The following is a 19,673-nucleotide window of genomic DNA, read 5'->3' on the forward strand; positions in this document are numbered from 1 at the left end:
GAACTTGCCAAGTTGAATCATTAACAGTTGAGGTGGTGAGTCTTAGACAAGAGATTAGAGGACACAAGCACAAGAATAAAGACTTGCAACTAATTACTTGGCTAACATGAGAAGAAAGCTTGACCAATTGCAAGAATCCCAAAGTCGATTCAAAATGACCACCAAAGGTTCGTGGGTAGAATCCGATGGCACCCGGTGCCTCTCTCTCTCCAGGAGTTTTGTCAAATATTCGGGTCTTTCACAAACCAACCTTTGTGAAAGCTCCATTATTGTAGCTATAACTCATGTATATGCACATGTATAAAAAATTTCCTCTCCTTTATTGAACTTATTATCATTTATTTATATATGCTTGAAATTTCTAGTTCGACTTGATAGATATATGGATCCTGAAAACTTCTAATTTTGACTAAAATGTACAAATGAGCTTTTAAGTCAAAATCAAAGTACACAATCAATGATTGAGAGCCTCAAGTCATCCTACGAGGTCTCTCCTAATATCATCCGCTTAATTATATGAATTCTTTGGCATTTGGAATCCATGAAAAGCATTTCATGCCCAAGATCTCAATAGTAACCAAATCGAGTTTTGATATGTTCATCATTTTCTTATTCAAAAAAAAAAAAAGTAGGGGTATGAGGGAACTTCTGATAATCAATTCATTCCATATAAATATGTCTACTCAAAGTGTTAGAACTTCAAGTTTGTAACATTATTTATATTTTGAACTTCGCGTCAAAATATTATACATATGTACATGAACTTTATTCCTGAGATCTACATCATTAGAAGCTTTAAGTTCATATTTTTGAAATTCTTTCCCATATTTAATTGTACATGGATTAAGGAACTCATAGTCCTCATTTACATGAATCAAGAAACTTATGTCCTTCATTTAATAGAATATATGGATTAAGGTATAGCTTTCATTTAATTAAGTTGAGAAACTGTTGCTCTCTCAATTGATAAAAAAAAAAAAATCATGCTTTATTGATCAAGGAACTTCAGGTTCGATCTTTTTATATAATGAGGATCAAGGAACTTCAAGTAGGGGTGGGGATAAAAATCGTGGAACCACTAAACCGAATCGAACCTCGACAAAATAAATCGTAAAAATCAGTGTTTATAAAAAAAAAATGTCAACTTAGGTTCAAGAACCGAACTAAACTGTTTATACTAGTTCCCAGTTCTGGTTTTCATGTTGACGGAACAACTCAGAACTGGACTGAACCTTGAATATAATAATCACTTAAATTAAATAGTTGAATTGGGTGTTTATTGTTTCACGTAGTTTAAGTTAGCTCAGATTTGTTGAATTTTGGTTTACTTTGTGTGTTTAGGAAGATTTGGGTTCTCTCTTCTTGTTGCAGAGACTCAGTGATCATAGGATTTGAGTAATTTTTGTTTGCTTGAACTTGAACGGTTAATGTATTTTACTTAAAAGCTCGGTACCTAAAAAGATAAACAAGGGAAAGGAACAAATAGAGTAGGTAGGTAACTCATAATTCTACATCAAAACAAAGGACTACAGATTTTTAATTTATTATTTGCAAAGGACATTTTGTTTGCTTGGTGCAAAGGACATTTGCATTTTGATTTAGTATTTGCAAGGGATCTGTTTTGTTTGTAACTTTGTATAACCATTTTAGAAAACATATTTGAATGCAAGCATGCAAAAAACAAGAAAAAAGAAACAAGTAAACTTGGAAATACCATTTGATTTGGTATTCAAATAATTTCGTATTTGGAACTGTAAACCGGAAAAAACCGAACCAGAGCCGGTGTAAACCGAACCGTACAATTCTGGTGATAAATTAAGCAGAACCGTACCGAAGCGAACCATTGATATTTCTCGAATCCGGTTCCGATTCCGATTTGAGGGTGTAACCGCTCCGAACGCACCATGCACAAACCTAACTCCAAGTTCTATTATATACCCATCATAACAAAATGTAGTACACTAAATAAATCATTGCAAATGGCGACATATAATTTCACCCATTGTAAATAAATTGCTTTAAATAATAAAATTTGTGACAAGGAATTTAATCCAGCACCATTCACATAATCATCAAAACTTAAAAATAATGACTATGATGATGAGAAGGGCGACAATGCTGCACCATATATCTATAATATAGGAAGGGCGATAAATCACACCTTTCACCTTATAATATATATAATATAGGATGAACGATAATACCGCATAGATCACGTTAATAACAAAATTAATATATATATAATAAAACAAAGGCAAAGAGTAGGAAATTGTCTCCTCTTTTTTCTTCTCCTTAACCAACGATTGAGGATCCTCTCCAAATTCTCCTTGTAAGGATCCTAGGGATTCTCACATCCTATCCGTTTATTGTACATCGTGTGACCAACTTTCATTAGTTACAATTTTGTGTTTAATTTTAAATACAAAATTTTAAATAATTTCTGACCGTACGATATACGATGAACATATAAAATATGAAGAGCCCTAAGATCCTCACCAAAAAATCCGGATGGAATCCAAATCTCTAAATCACTACCCAAGTTTTGTCTCTTCCTTTCTAGTTGGTCAAACAAGCACCAACTCTCCCTTTTCCGCCTTTTGCCGACACTTTGATTCAGAGTCTTGTATTCTTTCTTTTCTTCTTTATCATTGAATGTTGCATTATCTTTTTAAGTTGGCGTTGCATCACTATTCGTCATTCTTTTTGCACTACAAAACTATGAACAAGTAGAGGTTAATACATTTGTATCTATTAATTAAAAATAACGGTAAAAATTGAGGATTTTTGCACCTAATGGTTAGGTGGCGAATATTGAAATTGCACCTAAAAATAGTGTTACTATTAATAAATAGGGGCAAATAAGCACTTACTTCCGCCCCTAATAGCAACACTAATAGGGACATTTATTGTTTCGCCTCTATTACAATAAATAGAGACAAATCTATATTTCTGCCTCTAATAAAGATTAATAGGGACAAATCTTTATATCTGCCTCTAATCCACCGCTCCTAATAATCACTATTCTTGTAGTGATGTTTGTGCTATTTTTAAAATTAAGAAAATTAGTCATATTGAGATATGAAGATAAAGATTTTCTTATATGTGAGATTTCAGACGAGAGTTGTGAGAGGTAGAGAGTGCTTCATTGGATTCATGACGTTGTGCTTCCAATTACACGAGAGCTTACTGTACTGATAACGTATTGCAAAACAAATGATATATATATATATATATATATATATATATATATATATATATATATATATATATATAGTGGCATATAAAGTAAATAAGGCACTTACAAGGTTCAAACAAGTGTGCCTACGTCCTCATGATATCAACAGTAATTTCTTTAAATTATCTAAAATAATAGGAGCACAAAGATAACTCTAACTATTTTTCTCTATTCTCTCTGGCCTTGATACAGCTTACATGAATTTCTCTGTTGGGTTGTGTTATCTCTGGAACATTTACTTGAGATGGTTGTATAAGCAAATAGATGAGCTAGTATGGCTCACCACCATCCCAGGCTTTGATGTTTTTCATGCATGAATCCAATATCATTATATGGAGACATCCACAGTTAAACAAAAGGTTCATTCATGGCAGTTTAACAAAACCCATTTATTTGAAAAAAAAAATACAAATAAAAATTTCGAGAAAAACAACCCATTTCTTTGACCAGAATGAGATGCTCGGTTTCGTTGAGATGTGTTTCAGTTATCTCGTTTGGAAGTTATTTTAAAATGATTAAAAGCGCTTTTGGCAAAAGTGTTTTTCCAAAATTCACTTGCAACATTATCAAAGATTGGTTCCGAAAGCACTTTCATCAAAAGCGCTTTTAATTGTTTCAAAAACACTTCCAAACAAGTCATTCTTACTGAAGCCTCTTATGACATCGATTTTCAATTTAAACAAGCTCACAATTTTTAAGTAATGACCAACAATTTTGAAAGAAGTAAAAATCTAACTAGAAGTGCTAGAGCCAATTCCAACAGACCCACTGACATAAAATTGCCAAATCTCATTTCAAAGGTGAAGTCTGGGAGCACATTAACATGACTACAACAATAAATCAAATAAAAACCTATTTTTGATTACAGGACACAAATGCCTCTCACAGTGGACATACATGAATCAGAACGAAAGGATGGCGACGATAAATGTACTTTTGACACCGCGTCATGTGGATCTATTCAGTTCCAGCAATCTTCTTCTTCAGCGCTTCAATGTCTGTAGCTAGTTCTTTTCTGCTTGACTGAGGGTGATACCAAATACAAAATGCACTTGTTAGAATTATCGAGTGCTTAGATGCAGAAAGAAAACATGTTATAACCATTAAAATCATTGATGGATGGACGGGGGAATTGCGTGAATGACATGACCAAGAGAAAACAGGGTACAAGATCCTATAACGGGGCAAATATGAAAAGAAAAACAGATCTTATTTCCTGTAAAGGAATGCATCCTGTTTTTAGAAAACAGAAATAGGTTAACTTTCCGTTGGGAGTTTTAAACTAACCTTGAAGAGTAGGTAACGGTAGACAAACCATCCAGTGTATCCTAGCCCTACCAACTCCAGGACCTTTGGAAGCTGAAGGCCAATTCAGAGTAGTTCAATTAATTCAATGACACGCACAAAGTTGTAAGTTGAAAAATAGATTCATCATTTCCCATAATCAAATGGACTCAAACTTGAAAAAGCTAGGGGTATGTGGTTTCCAGAGAAATCACTTACAAGTGGCACTGAATTGACGGCGCCAACAACTGTTGAGGACAACCACACAGCGACTATCGCCCCACCTCCATATAGAAGTAGTGTAGACTTATTTTCAACTGCATCCCACTGGTAAGGAGAACATAAAGGCAATCATTTTTAAACCAACTATTGGATTCACTTCATCAAGGAAAGTCATAACAAAATAGCTGTAAGTAGCAGAAACTTAGAAAATGATTGTCATAAGATTCAATACAAAGGAGAACAAAAAGCTCTTCTTACCTTCTCCTTCAAGTCTGATAAAAGTTCATCAGTGTCCACGGATGGGGATGTCTCGTCTGAAGATGAAGCTCTGACCGGAAGAGAAAGCCTCCGGGACCCTTTGAAAGAAAAACAATCATTGCTTAAGCTTATAATTAACACATTCTTAACAGTTTATATAAAGAGTGAAAAAGTGATAGAAAAACTAAGTATATCAATGACTTGCTCTAAGCTTAATCAATTATTTTTATCTTTCAAATGTTCTGCCAAACCGAAAAGACAAAAATTCACTCCAAAGGTTTTTAAAAATATCATCTTTGTTTGCGTGTGTTGGATTGCGCATAAGTGCTCTAGAGTTTCAGCAAGTTTGGAGCAATATATGAGATCGGTCAATTCCTACTCTACTATATGACTGTTGCCTTTTCACAGAACGGCATACATGAGTCCCACAACCTATATCAACAACTATCAAATAAACATGACATGCGTCAACTTGGCTGCGAAGGCGTTATTTCCACTTCACAGTTTGAGCACCAAGGTTCCCTTCTCCTACCATTTGATCAAAGCTATGAAAGGTATTGAAGTGGAATTGGAGCCTGGAAGCAAAAGATAGCGGTTTTAAGTTCATTTACTTGGAATGCAGTCAATGAACCAAATCAGCTATAAGCCTAAATGCTTGGATACCTAAATACGTGTTAAAAACCAAAAACATCTGACACTCATTCCCACCCTTAAATTCTATTGAGACTAGTTCCGTATGAAACTAAAGACGGAATCTTGGAGCCCCATTCTAAAGTAAGTTACTATCGCAATAATCCAACTTAACCAGCTAAGATACATCCATTCCTTCTCGTAACTTCTGCATACCTAGTATATCCACCAGATTCCTCCTAATCAATGCCTCTCAAATAAAACTTTAAGCACCAGCACAGGAATGCAGGACAGTTATCTTAGTCTCAATCAACACCCTACTTTGAAAAAATCGAAACAGCAAGGTTCAAAACCTCTGCTTTAACAACCAGAACCAAGATTTTACCTTTCCTCTACATCTATTAGCTGGAGAAATATAGAAAAACAACAGAATAAAAATTCTTCCTTCATGAATTACTACAATTTCCCAAACATTAACAACTAAAAGCAGGGAACATACTAGCAGATAATTCCATTGAGACCCACATAACAAATTTCAAAATAAATAAAAATCACAAACAAATTTCCCTCCCACCCACATTTCCTCAGCAACCCAAAAGAGCAAGTGAAAAAAAACCATGTTGGTTAAGAAATAAACTTAAAAAATACAAGCTTGAGAAGTAGCTCACCTGAGAAGGATTTAAGAGGGAAGGAAGAAGGGGAGGAGGAGAGGCGAGGAGGGAGGTAAGGTAAGGCGGAGTAGCAGTTGGGTTTGGTGGGGAAACGTGGGATGAAGACGGCGGTGGCCGCCATGGTTGAGGCTGTCGCTGCCATGAGTATCGAGTCGTATCGTCAGCTGCTTGACTTTGTTGATTGCTTCGGTTGCTTGCAACGATTTGTTTATTTTCCCTCGAAGTGTTGGGTGTAGGTTCGTTCGTTATCCTCGTAGGGTACCTAAGTCTCATTGGAGAGCTTGACACGTGGCATAATAAACCTTTTTGATTGGGCGGTTCCCTATCTGAAATCCACGTTTGAGGTCTCCTTTTGTCAAAGCTCAAAACAAAATACTCTCTTTTGCTTGAAATGCCTCTTTTTCTGGTTAATGTTATGAAAGAGCAAAGATCCTAAATTTTGAGATTCTTGGATGCCACAGAAGTTGTGTGCAGCTATATGTTTCTCTCTTATTACGCAATTAGATATGTTGTTGAGCTAACAACTCTAAGACCGAGATAATATGTAAGTCAAATTTAAAGGAGCTTGACATGTGAGCCATCTGGATTTCGGCTACCTCGACCATGAGTACTCATGAACCCATTAGATCATACATTTGAACTATAATGTATGACATTACAATAAATTCGTAAGTTTATGTATAACATTGTAATGTTTTAAATTTGAAGTACCCAAACTTGAAGGTGTAAACTGTAATTTAGATAAAAGGTACTTCGGATTTCCCAAGACACACACTTAAAAGAGAATCCCAAAACTAAAAATGCTAGGTCATGTTTAATTATTTTATATAATCTTTTTTAAGTTGAAGGGCAGTGAGTTCATACTTGAACTCTCTCTAACAATAAAACGTTAAAAAATATTACTAAACTAATAACTAATCGGTAAGTATAGTTAACTTGTCCTATGTTTCTACGCAAGATTATCATGATATTATTCAATTTAATCATAATAGTTCACCCCTAAAAAATTTAACTAGTATTCAATCTAGCTATAATAATCTAGTTCCCTATTGTGTTCGAATCAAATACTGAGTATTAGAGAATTTGGAAATCCTCACTTAGGCACCTAGGTTGTGCGTCCACCATATGACAGTATAATGACGAGACATTATTTATATATTATGAATATAGTTAGGTTAACGTTGTCAATATACTATCTGCCTGGTCTTGCACAAACCATGTACACAACGGAGGTGAACGTTGAATACATGTGTGAGAAAAAAGAGTAACGCGCAAGGTTTGAAGTGTCAACTATTTGTTCCAAATGATTGTTTAGGTTATTGTTTCTATAAAACCAACCCAATTCAAGAAAGTATATGGGCTTCTTTGAGAGGCTTGGGCTGTTAATGAACCACTACATAGGCCCAATTGAGTCTGTTTGTTTTTTTTTTGTTTTTTTTTGTTTTTTTTGGTTTGTCGAACCCCAATTGAGCATTGACACACCTCAAAAATATTTCTTAACAACAGAAGCAACAATTTTAAATCGTAATCAAGGACGCCCCAGTTATGATTAGTGACCTTATTAAAGAAATATAATGAAAAAGACTGTCATGCTGGCAGTGAGCAGTTTTTCTGCAAGACTACAAGCTAATTTCATGTGTTGAGGTTTGTTAATATAAATGAAAAACACAAATTTGGATCATTGGTTAGCCTAGAACTCTTAACTCAAATGGTACTTAGTTATGACAGAAATTAGGAAGGTGGTCCAACAATTGCTCAAAACTAATTTTAATGCACCGATGATTTCTAATTAACAAGCGTGATTCTAAAAGACACTAGGCACTAGTCGGGATGTATGTTGAGGTCTAGCATCTCGGCCAATTTACATGAATATATAATATAAATAAGTGTCTATTTATACTTTTTTTTAGTACAATGATATATTTTACACTAGAGAGATACTGAGTGACAATGCCTATTATACTTCAAAACAAAAATACTTGTATTGGGAATAAACAAAGATAAAAAAAAGGAATAAAAGCCAATGAGCTTAGTAAATATAGAATTTAAAAGCCAAAAGCCAATAAGCTAAGTTAGCAAATTAACAAATTACAAATATAAGGAAGAGTTTCCACAACTACTTATTCTAGTTCAAAAGCCTCCTTATTTTGATTTAGTAAGCATTAATTATTTAATTAGAAAAAAACTTAATTAGTTAATGAAAAAAAACTTGAAACCGCCTAGTGTGTCAACTAGACTGCCTAGCGGTCGTCTAGACCTCCTGGATCGTCTAAGTTGCCGCCTAGTCCTTCCGATTTTAGTAACTATTTTTACAACTTTATTGTCCGTAAACAATACACCCGAGTTTAAATTTTAGTATAAAAATAATTTGTACAAAATCATCATAGACTCTCACTATCAAATACCTAAGTGCCGACTAGGCCCATTTTTAAAACACTTTTAACAATTACCTATTGACCTTCCCTCCCTTTGATGTTGTTATTAAACAGTTGACTAAGCCAATTCTTTTGGCGATAAAATTGGAAATGGAAAAGGACTTTTTGACCACTGACCAACATGCTTGATTAAATATGAAATGGAGTGACAACTTTATTCTATAAAAAAATTGCAATTTAGTAAATTTTCCACAGATTAAATCTTTATTATTGCCCTATTTATTTATTCATTGTTGTGGTTGGATATTGGAACCTTTACCTATTTCTTAATTTTAAGTATGGGATATGACATTTGAAACAAACCACTACAAAGGCCAACTCAAATCATGGGCAGCTTCCCTTCTATAGTTGTATTAAACTATGCTAAATCTCTTTACATAAAATTATAATAAGTCTTGAGGAGAAAAAGAGAGAGAGAAAAAAGAAAGAAATATGCAGCTGTATGCACTATGAAACATGAAATCAAGGGACTACATTTTTGTTTCTCAATGCATAACTAAAATGTATATTTTTGTACGAGGACTTATATGTCACAAGTGATTTATTGTATATTTTTGTGTCTTTGTCTCATTTCTCACATAAAAAGTGATATATGTAACCCTGTAATAAGTAAATTCTTCTGCTTTGCTTGCCCTTCCTTTTATTCTTTTCCCTTTTTTATCTTAATTTTTTCTTTTTTGAGTTTCTTTGTGCCAAGAGGGTCACAAATCAGTTGCCTAAAATAATGCTCAACTGTAGACTTTAGAAGGTCCAGAGTTTCTGTCTTGTATTGTGGAACTATAACCCTCCAAAGCATTTGCTAGCACAAGCAACCAAGCCACTCCCTCTCTTTCCTTCATCAACTAATTCAACCCACTAGGAATTTAAAAGAAACAAAAACTAAAAACAAAAATTGACAATTGTAATAGTAACATAACATCTTTTTTTATGATCAACAATTAAAATAACATCTTAAACAACTCATCCATTGGACACCTTCTTATTTGGTGCCCAACTAGCATGGACTTTCCATATGCATAGAATACATTCCACAAACAACAACCAGAACTCTTCCAAATCCCATATGTTCCTCTCCCCCATTTCTCCTCCATCAACCTCTCCAATACATCCCCAACGCCTGCCCTCTATTTCCTAGGAAAAACTCCAAAAACATCGCGACGAAACGAGTATGTTTTTGGAGAATTCAGACTCATACAGCAGGCTGTCATTTTGCAGAATATTCATTTGGTGATGTGATTTTGGTTTACCTTCTCAAAACCTAAGTCAAGATTACACATCTCTTCATTTCTTGGGCATATTCTGCAGACACCTAACACCTCTTTCATTTCACCGTGCAAATTGTTTATTGGCTTTTAAATTGTGGAGTTTTTATAGATTCTTTATTTGTTTATGAATTGTGGAAGCTTTGTATAATAGGAGCTTTCATGGATGTGGAATACAGATGGATATATGCGATTTCAATCCAAGAAGAATTTAACAACAAAATCACAAGGAGACTTCCAGGGTTGCATTGATTGATGGAGTTCTTCAACTGGTACATAATCTGGCTGATGATCTTATTTTCTCTGTCATCGCCATCACCGTCATTCATGCAAGCCTCCAATGGCTATGATCCTTTGTCCTTGACAAATTTTCTCCATGATTATGCAAATGCAAGCCTAAGGAACCTGCACACTGGCACGCTGTACAATATTTCTCTCCCGGCTAATTTTTCTGGCATGGAAGCTTCATTTGTTAGGATCCTTAGTGCAAAGTTTTGGAGTAGAGGTGCAAATTTCAGTTCATTTTATATCCCACCAAAGGTTATACCAATACCTTCTGGCAGAAGGCTAGCTATAGTGTTTGAAAATTTAGGCAATTGGTCTTCACTTTACTACAAAGTATCAAATTACACATTGGTTGCTCCTGTTGTTGGATTCATGGCTTATGATTCTCCAAGTGGAACTGTAATTGGCAACCAGAAGCTCACGTTCACTGCCGACGGTGACCCCATCACAATCCGGTTTCCTCACATTGATGCTGCGCAAGGGGAAAATATGACACGAAAATGTGTCCAATTTGGTGATTGGGGGACCTTTGAGATCACGAACATGACTAGTGAAAATGAGTGCATTACACGTGGTATAGGGCATTTTAGCATTGTTGTTGCATCCCCGCCAACACCAGCACCGGCGCCAGGGAAGAAAAAGAGGAACCGGAAATGGTTTGTGGTTGGAATTGTGTTTGGGTTAGCATTTTTAGGGTTGGTAATGATAGTCACATTCAAGTTATTGACGAGGAGGAAACTTAAATCTATGGAGAAGCAGTCCGAAAAAGATGTGGCGTTTGATACATTTTGGGTTGGGAGAAGTAAAATGCCTTCTGCATCCATGACTAGAACTCAACCCTACCTTGAACATGAATATGTTCCTTGACCCAAGTTTTATTTTTACTTCTTTTCCTTTGTGTGCTTCTTTCCTTTCCATACAAATTTGTAATAGCGAAGTTAAATTAATTTATGAACTTTAGAACGATGACAGAAACATTATTTCCAAGTTTGTAAGGTCGTACCAATGTGGCTGTTGCATCTCTATTCTTATTTCTCTTATCACATGACTAACAAGTGAGAGGCGCCATGGTTTACTTCGCTCTCAAATATATATGGGCTTCTGCAAAATTTGGTAAGTACTTTTTTAAGTTCAATCCAAAAATTTCACGTATGTATGCTTAATTACTTGGCTAGGTTTTAGAGAAGGGACGGCACCTGGCTTTTGTACCTATAACATTCATCAGATAAAATGTAGAAGCCAAATTTAAAGGCAGAAAATAATTTGTAGTTTGCAGTCTTTGAAATTGTAAAAGAGCTACATTCTATATAAACCACCAACCCAATCAACCACCATCGAATAATTTTCGTTGTTTAATGAGAAAATGACCTGGTTTAGCATATAGCTTTATGGCCTATTGTATTCATGATCAGTGAATAGTGAATAAAAAAACCAAGATTCCAGACGGCGTTTTCAAGAATGACCTCATTGTCAACCCACAAAACGCTGGGTCGGCACCTTAATTATACTTTCTTTACATTAGATTTCCATGCATGTGCCAGTGAATAGGCACATGTTCATTGTTTAGGTATGTAGGAGAAACGATGCAGATGTGGGTTAGGTTTAGTTGTGTATGGCAATATGTCCGTCCTTTTGCGCGCAAGTTTGCATTTTCTTTCTCATTAATTATAGTAGCTTGGAAAAATATATAATAATAATATAAAAATTATAGAAGAAAAAGACAATTTTGGTTTTATAGTTGTTTTTTGTTTTTTTAAGAAATGATATTGTCTACACTATATGGGTGGGGAAGTGAGCTGATGAGTCCATATTATACCATATACTTTACCCTAATTTTAGTATTAATTTATGGGTTATTTTGGTAGAATTTTGATACTTTGTTATGCATTTTCAATGTAGGACATTCGATTTCCTCTGGAGAAAAAAATAATCAAACAGATGAATTTTAGAGTGATTTCAATTGGAGGATGTTCGTGAGTCTTTCAAGATAATTTTATCAAAGTTTCAGATTTTTCTACCAAGTCGTTTGACTGTGGCGATGAAATAAAGGCCCAACGTGCAGCTTTCCCAGATTGACATTTCTAAACGTTTTGGACATTTTGAAGATGAAGATGGCATATTTGGAGGAAGATTCTTTTGAGGATTTGTAGGGGACGCCTCAAGCTTTAAAAAGAGACATTTTGGGACCAAATTGGAGTTGATTTGATCAGTCAAAAGTCTGATTTTTCGAGAAGTTCAAATTTCAATTTAAATAGAAAACCTTTTATTTCCTAATTATCTTATTCTATTATGTTTCCCAGTTTTTAGAAGATTTTTTCTAGTAAGGATTTTATTTTGCAATAGTATCAATAAGGCGTATTAGCCATTAGGGTTGAGAGGGGAGAAAGCATCAATACTTTGCTAGGCTTGGAGACCTTTTGATGACTCAAGTTTATTTTCAAGATATTTTCTATTCATGTTTTTAATAACATTTTATTCTATGATTGTTAGTAACTAATTATGTTTCTTAGCAAGAATATGTAGTTTCTTTTCAATTTGCTTATGATATTATGCATGCAAGTTTTGAATTATTAATCACCGGTTTAAACTATCTAATTGTCTTGATGATTGGCCACCATTAGGCTTTTTTTTTTTTTTTTTAGTACATCGATATTTTTACACTAAGGGGAGGGGAGTTCGGCTAAGCCACACAATGGGCAATCTAATTTGGTATCAAATTCGCCATCCACGAGATTCGAATCCAAGACCTCTCACTTCCAAGTGAAAAGGAATACCACCAGACCATAGTACTGAGTGGCAGGATATTTAGAAAAATAATTTGATGCTAGGAATACATAAATCATTCCTTCAAAGCCTTTTATCATAAAACAGGACTTATGAATCGTGTCTTTCCCTCACCCTCGAACAAAATGGTCTAGTTGAGTGAAAACAGTGTCATATTTCCACCGTCACTCACCCATTCTTAAATATTGATCATGCCTTGTCCTCCCTTTGGGTGGAAACTACCTTCATTGCCACATTTATCATTAATCTTCTCCTGTCTGTTGTCATTGGTTAGTCTAGTCCTTATGTCGGTCTTTTTGGTCGTCACCCGAATATGTCCTCTCTCCGTACATTTGGTTGTCCATGTTACCCACACCTAAGGGCTTATACTACTAACAAATTGGAATCTTGTGCCAAACAATATGTTTTTGTAGGTTACAACTTGCAGTTTAAAGGTTATAGGTGTCTCGATCCACAGACCAATCAGATTCATATATCTCATTATCTTACCTATGACGAAATTGATTTTCCTCTTGGTCGCACTGCTGCCCTTGCAGCACCATCTACCATGCCTCTTCTTCTGGAACCAAGTCAGGCCTTATCTCAGCAGGCCCTTGCACGACAGCCCATATTGTCTCATTCTCTTCCTGCAGCTCTTACTCACCTGGGCCCAACCCATTCTGCCACGTCTTTTGCTCTTGGACCCACACTGCAGTCCACCGCTCTAGGTTTTGTAGCCCATCATGAAAACCACCCTCACGTGCTCTTATAACCCAGCTAGTTCCTAGCTAACGTGCCTCCATCTGGGTCTGTTATCTCTAATGTCTCTCAAGCCCCTGCCATACAACCTGCTTGTCCTGCTTCTTCTAATGGGTCGTCTTCACCGATTCAACAATTGTGGTCCGTGTCTGTGCAGTCTCATCCGGCCTTACCTCAGTCTCTTCATCCCATGCAGATCGATCCCGTACTAGTCAATCCGCACCCAAACAATACACCGATGGCACAGTTCATTATCATCTTCCTCATGCCCTCACTGCTTTTCTTAAAAATGGTACATTGTTTCTTGTTCCATCTCATCCCACTCAAAATTTAGTTGGTTGCAAATGAGTTTTTAAGATTAAGCATAATACAGATGGTTCTATTGAGCATTATAAGGCTTGCTTGGTTGCTAAAGGTTTTCATCAACAATATGGGTTTGATTATGATGAGACACTCAATCCGGTTGTTAAGCCTGCCACTATTCACCTTGTTCTCAGTTTAGCAATCACTCATGGATGGTCCTTTCATCAACTTGATGTAAAAAATGGCTTCCTCCGTGGGTATTTACAGGAAGATGTCTTTATACTCCAACCACCTGACTTTGTCAATCCTCAGAGCCCTTACCATGTATGTAAGTTACATAAGGCATTATATGGTCTCAAACAAGCTCCCCGAGCTTGGTTTCAACAGTTCAACACTTTTCTTCTCCGTCATGGCTTTGTGCAAAGCCTAGCCGATCCCTCATTGTTCACATTCCATCATGGTGAAACTCATCTTATCTTATTACTATACGTGGATGATATTGTATTAATTGGGAATAATTATGTGGCCCTTTGGAAGACCTCAGTCATCTTCGCTATTTTCTGGGTCTTGAGGTTGGTCCTGCTTCAGATGGCCTTCATCTTTCTCAGACTAAATATACTCTTGATTTACTTAAAATGAAAAATATGGGTGATTGAAAGCTATGTAACACCCTCGTAACCTTTCATGCTTAGTTGTCCAATCAAGATGATACCCTGTTATCTGGTCCATCTGACTTTCGTCACTTATCAAGCTCCCTACAATATCTCACTTTAACTCGACCGGACATTGCCTATGCAATGAATCGTATTTCTCAGTTCATGTCTCGTCCTGCTCATACCATCTTATTTTTGCTAAGCGTATTCTGAAGTATGTCAATGGCTCCATTGAACATGGGATTTCCTTTCAGCGGTCGTCTATCTCTCCTCTCCTTCATGGTTATTCCAATTTTGGTTGGGCTGGTTGTCCGAACACAACCTGCACCAGATCGGGATTCTTGATTTTTCATGGCCCTAATTTGATATCTTGGAGCTCCACCAAGCAACCGACTGTTTCTCACTCCAGTGCAGAATCCGGATACAGGGCCTTGGCTCATGCTTGTGCCAAATCCATTTGGCTTTCCTGTGTTCTCCTCGAACTTTGGTAATCCAGTTGTCTCTCCCACTTTACTATTTTGTGATAACTTGAGTACTACTTATATGGTGGCTAATCATATTTTTCATGCCCGGACTAAGCACATTGAGCTTGATTATCATTTTGTTTGTGAACAGGTGAAGCTTGGTTCATACAAGGTATAGTTTATTCCATCCACTAATCAACCAGCGGATGTTCTCACCAATTTCGACTCCGAAGTTCAACCTACTCCAGTCAAACTTGTCGCTCAACGACCGCCAAGCTTGAGGGGGGCTGTTAATATAGGAGAATCAAGTTAGGATTCTATTAGGCTAGGTTATGTACATCCTTGTAGGCTTAGGTTTACTTGTACACCAAGTCATTTGACTTGTATATATTTGTACCTTATGTTATCAATCAAATCAATACAGTTATAGTTCTACAGTTTAACTCTTGGGTTCTGAAGTCGCCTTAAACCTAAAATGAATAAAACACACTATGGGATCCCATAATATAGGGTGAAGTGCCGATTTAGTCCTTGAACTATCACTTCAGTGAAAATTAGGTCCATGAATTATTTTTTTGGTAAAATAAGTCCTTAAATTCATTAAAAATTGCTAAATTCATCCCTACTATTATATCCAAAGCTATTTTATCCAATTTTTCGTCAACTTAAGTCACTTGACACACGTTAGAGTGTAATATCGTTCTTTCTCACCTATAAGCCCTTAACATTTCATATAGGTTGCGAATCTAACGTTTCATTTACTCTCCAAAGTTAACTCCATACACTATTTCTTTATGTAAAATTACCAATCTACCCTCCAATGTGTATCATATGCAAGTAACGTGACTTAAATTGACAGAAAATTGAATATCATAGCTTCAAAAATAATATTAGGGATGTAATTGGTAGTTTTTTATAATTCAATGACCGATTTTTCTGAAGAAAAAAAAATAGTTTAGGGACCTAATTTTCACTCAGTTGATAATTTAGGGACTAAATTGGCAAAAGCTTATGAACCAAATACATTGAAAACAAAGTTATTACATTCTTGCAGAATGAGATTTGTAGGTAGAGAACACAACCTTTAAAATCCAATCCAATCCAATCTTTGAAAGAAAAAGGATTTCTCAGGCGATACTGTGGAGGTCACAGAACTGCTCAAAGGGAAAGGGAGGGTCTGAGAAAGTGCCGTTGAGGATAGCCAATGTTGTTAGCTTGTTTGCAGCTTCTGTGGCATGGACTCCATCCCAGCTCACATAGTTGTAAGGGTCACTACAAGCAGTTGCAGTCACAGGTCTCCCATTGATCACCTTTGTATTTCCACAAAAAACTTGGGGGTCAAAATTATGGGCACCACCACCATGCCCACAACATGATTTTGTACCATACTTCAAGCCTGTTTCAAAACAAAATAAAATTAAACTTACAACATAAAAATTTACTTGATGACATGAAAATTTCTTGTCGGGCACATTATTTGACATAATATGTTACCAAGAAATGTTCTCTTGTTGGACTGTGTGACAATTAGTAAATTGACTTGTTTTTTAGTGTGTGATCTAGATTCACAATCTGACAGTATAAGTATTTGTCCCTCAATTTAAGTATGGCGAAAAAAAAAAAAAAAAAAAAGACATTTCTCTAATGATATAAAACCTAATTAAATGGTAAAACCTTGGTGTCGAGAGCTATACCATGAGATGTGGGATGCCTAAAGAGCTCAAGCAAAACAGAGGAGGTATCCACATATATGAGGGAACCATTTGGGAGGGAGCCTCTAGTTTGGCTAAGTGCCTTCTTCAACAACTTGTTGTAGTCCACGACTGCGTTGTTGTAAGCAATTGAGCATCCAAATGCGTCGAGTTCAGAAGGAGGAAGCCCCGCCAAAAATGATGGATAACAACCCACAGGTGCCAGATTAAGTACCAGAAATGCACGCCCTCCTAATGCATATAGCTCCTATAAGTTTTGAAAACCAATATAAGCGAAGTGTAAATGTCGTATAGTTTGCTATTATTGTAATGGTAAAGTACTGTTTTCTTGCCAGACAAATATTTATGCTGACAAAATTGTGAATTTGATTTATATATTTTAACGAAAATTCAATTTCAGTCTTTATAAAAATTATTGTTATATTATTAGACAATCTAATAAAAGATTCAAGAAATATTTACTGAGGCGTGCTTCACATATTCTCCAAAGTAGAAAAACTTTTCTACAGCCGTTGCATGAAACGACGTATCTCACATTTATTATATCATGTGAGTAACACATGACCATAAATGTGAGAGACCGTTTTATGCAAAAGTATACCTTTTCTCCTTTGATGATCAAGCCTAAAACTCATCTGCTCAACATTAGGTATATATGGAATTAAGTACTGACTCACCTTGATGGTACCAGCAATTAGAGAGACGACTTGAGGAAGATATTGCTTCACTCCACCTACACCAATGGCTGCCAAATTGGAGGTGAAATCGTTTTGGCCAATGTAGAATGTGTAGAGTGATTTTCCAAAAATATCCAGGGAGGGAAGTCTCTTCAGTTCTAAGCAACAACAATCGCAGTCATCAGAACTAACAAAAACTCGCATACATACGTAAATCAAGACAGTTAGTCAAGATAGTGTACCAATTCGTATATGCTTACCTTGTTGATTCGAGGAGTGGTGAAACTCTTCAACTTGGGTCTTGAATGCCTTCATTTGGTTGAGCTGGATGGCCAGAGAGAATGGGCTGATTCCAGTGACAAACAAGGAAGTGTTTGGCAAAAGCACAGTGGATGCTAGTGTTGCATAGTTTGCCCCGTGTTTATAATCAGATCCAATTGATTTCAGGTATGGACTTATAAATGGTAACCCTAGAGCTTGAGCTGCCAAGTTCAATACCAAAAAGCATAAATTCAGGACACATATCTGCTGTTATGTACTTTTGCGTCGACACTAATACACATCTTCGTGCTATCGATATCACATGACATAATTTTATTAGCAACAAACACAGTGTGCTCTAACAAATATTGCATTGCTCTAAAACTTCCACACAATGTACAATTGGTTTAGCTTAGCTCGAAGACATGCATATGTAAGTTAAGTCAATTGATTAGGGTACTATGTGATCTGTATGCTCTCAATTAAAATCTCCTTCTATCATACAAAAAGATAGGTATAACTTCACCTATGATGACTTAGATATTTTCTATATCATTAGTGATATAATTAGTGATGTAAAGGAAAAGAACAATAAATGGCTACTGATTAGTCAAAACTTTGCCTAGCTGTGGAGTCTTTGTCTTGTGGTATAAAAGGGCCTAATAAAACAATCCAACTGACCTGTCAAATGTAGGGCCTCCTATATCCTACAGGATTAGGAAAATATCAAGCCAAATGACAAAATTGCTGAACGAATACAAGCACTAAACAGGCATGAACTATGACCTCCTAATCAACTAAGTCCCCGTTTGGCTGATAAAGTAGTGCAAGAACACCAGACCGAGGGTTGTGTGAGTTACCTAGAAAATCAACAATGAGCCTCCCATCTGTAGCCCGACCAACAGGTCTCTTGAAGTATGTCATGCCATTGGGTCCAGATTGCGCCGGAAAAGCTGCCCAAAATCCCCCTGTATCTGAGTTCGAATCTCCAAAATTGAAAATTCCCTCGAATTCACATTTAGAGTGACCTAAACAACTCAAAGTTGCCACCACTGTCATCCATACGATTAAAATCTTGTGGAGGACACAAATTTTTGGTACACACGGGCTCATTTTCTCAGTAGCAGATAGAATTGACTGGTATATAATACCAAGCTTACTCCAGTATATATATATATATACACATATATATAAGGTGAGGCACATAATTACACGCAGGCTCATTTTTTCAGACGCGTGAAACTTTAGCTCCACCATGTGTCGGTCGTGCTATGAATTGTCCCACATAGGTTGTTGCCCACAATTGATGTATACGTTGATTGACAATTATTTTCAATTCCTAAAATACTTTTGTGGAGCCAAAAATAATCACAAGGCAACATGTGGATTTTTGAACAAAATAGGACAAAATTACCCTTGAGACATAACGAGATTCCTACACGCTAGCAGCTTCATCCCTCAACAAAGTCGAAAGTGCCCAAAATAGATAACAATTTGAAACCTATTTTATCAAATCCCATTTACAAGGTAATTCCCAAAACCTATCTCATTCTATATATTTTCTACTTCATTATTTAGCTAATCAATTAGTTAAATAATTTATTCATTTCATAATTCCTAAAACATTCCTTCTAAAAACATAATAATTGACTAATTAATGGGTTAATTGCCTAATTAATCCATGAAATGTCAATTAAGTCACCCAATTAACCACAAAATATACCCCAAATTCCCAAAAGGCCGGGCACCCTGGTTGATCTCATCATATTTACCTATTTTATCATACTAATTAGCTAGTT

General features: G+C 35.9%; 3 protein-coding genes across 3 annotated transcripts; 1 reads left to right on the forward strand and 2 right to left on the reverse strand.

The window, feature by feature from the left end:
- Nucleotides 1-3,988: 3,988 nt before the first annotated feature.
- LOC137734010 (protein CURVATURE THYLAKOID 1A, chloroplastic-like) lies at nucleotides 3,989-6,520 on the reverse strand. Its single transcript, XM_068473249.1, has 5 exons — nucleotides 6,298-6,520; nucleotides 5,000-5,097; nucleotides 4,739-4,846; nucleotides 4,523-4,594; nucleotides 3,989-4,258 (listed from the first exon to the last, which is right to left on the reverse strand). The coding sequence occupies exons 1-5, from the start codon at nucleotides 6,440-6,442 to the stop codon at nucleotides 4,193-4,195; spliced, it is 489 nt and encodes a 162-aa protein (XP_068329350.1). The 5' UTR covers nucleotides 6,443-6,520; the 3' UTR covers nucleotides 3,989-4,192.
- A 3,732-nt stretch (nucleotides 6,521-10,252) lies between these two features.
- Nucleotides 10,253-11,149, forward strand: LOC137734337 (uncharacterized). Its single transcript, XM_068473620.1, has one exon. The coding sequence runs from the start codon at nucleotides 10,253-10,255 to the stop codon at nucleotides 11,147-11,149; it is 897 nt and encodes a 298-aa protein (XP_068329721.1).
- Nucleotides 11,150-16,228: 5,079 nt separating this feature from the next.
- Nucleotides 16,229-19,011, reverse strand: LOC137735556 (GDSL esterase/lipase At4g01130-like). The gene is made up of 5 exons (XM_068474980.1): nucleotides 18,735-19,011; nucleotides 17,874-18,095; nucleotides 17,614-17,771; nucleotides 16,919-17,183; nucleotides 16,229-16,620 (listed from the first exon to the last, which is right to left on the reverse strand). Exons 1-5 carry the CDS (start codon nucleotides 18,985-18,987, stop codon nucleotides 16,352-16,354), a joined length of 1,167 nt encoding a protein of 388 aa, XP_068331081.1. The 5' UTR covers nucleotides 18,988-19,011; the 3' UTR covers nucleotides 16,229-16,351.
- Between the last annotated feature and the right edge of the window lie 662 nt (nucleotides 19,012-19,673).

Source organism: Pyrus communis, chromosome 5 (assembly GCF_963583255.1).
Source record: "Pyrus communis chromosome 5, drPyrComm1.1, whole genome shotgun sequence".
NCBI classification, from domain to species: domain Eukaryota; kingdom Viridiplantae; phylum Streptophyta; class Magnoliopsida; order Rosales; family Rosaceae; genus Pyrus; species Pyrus communis.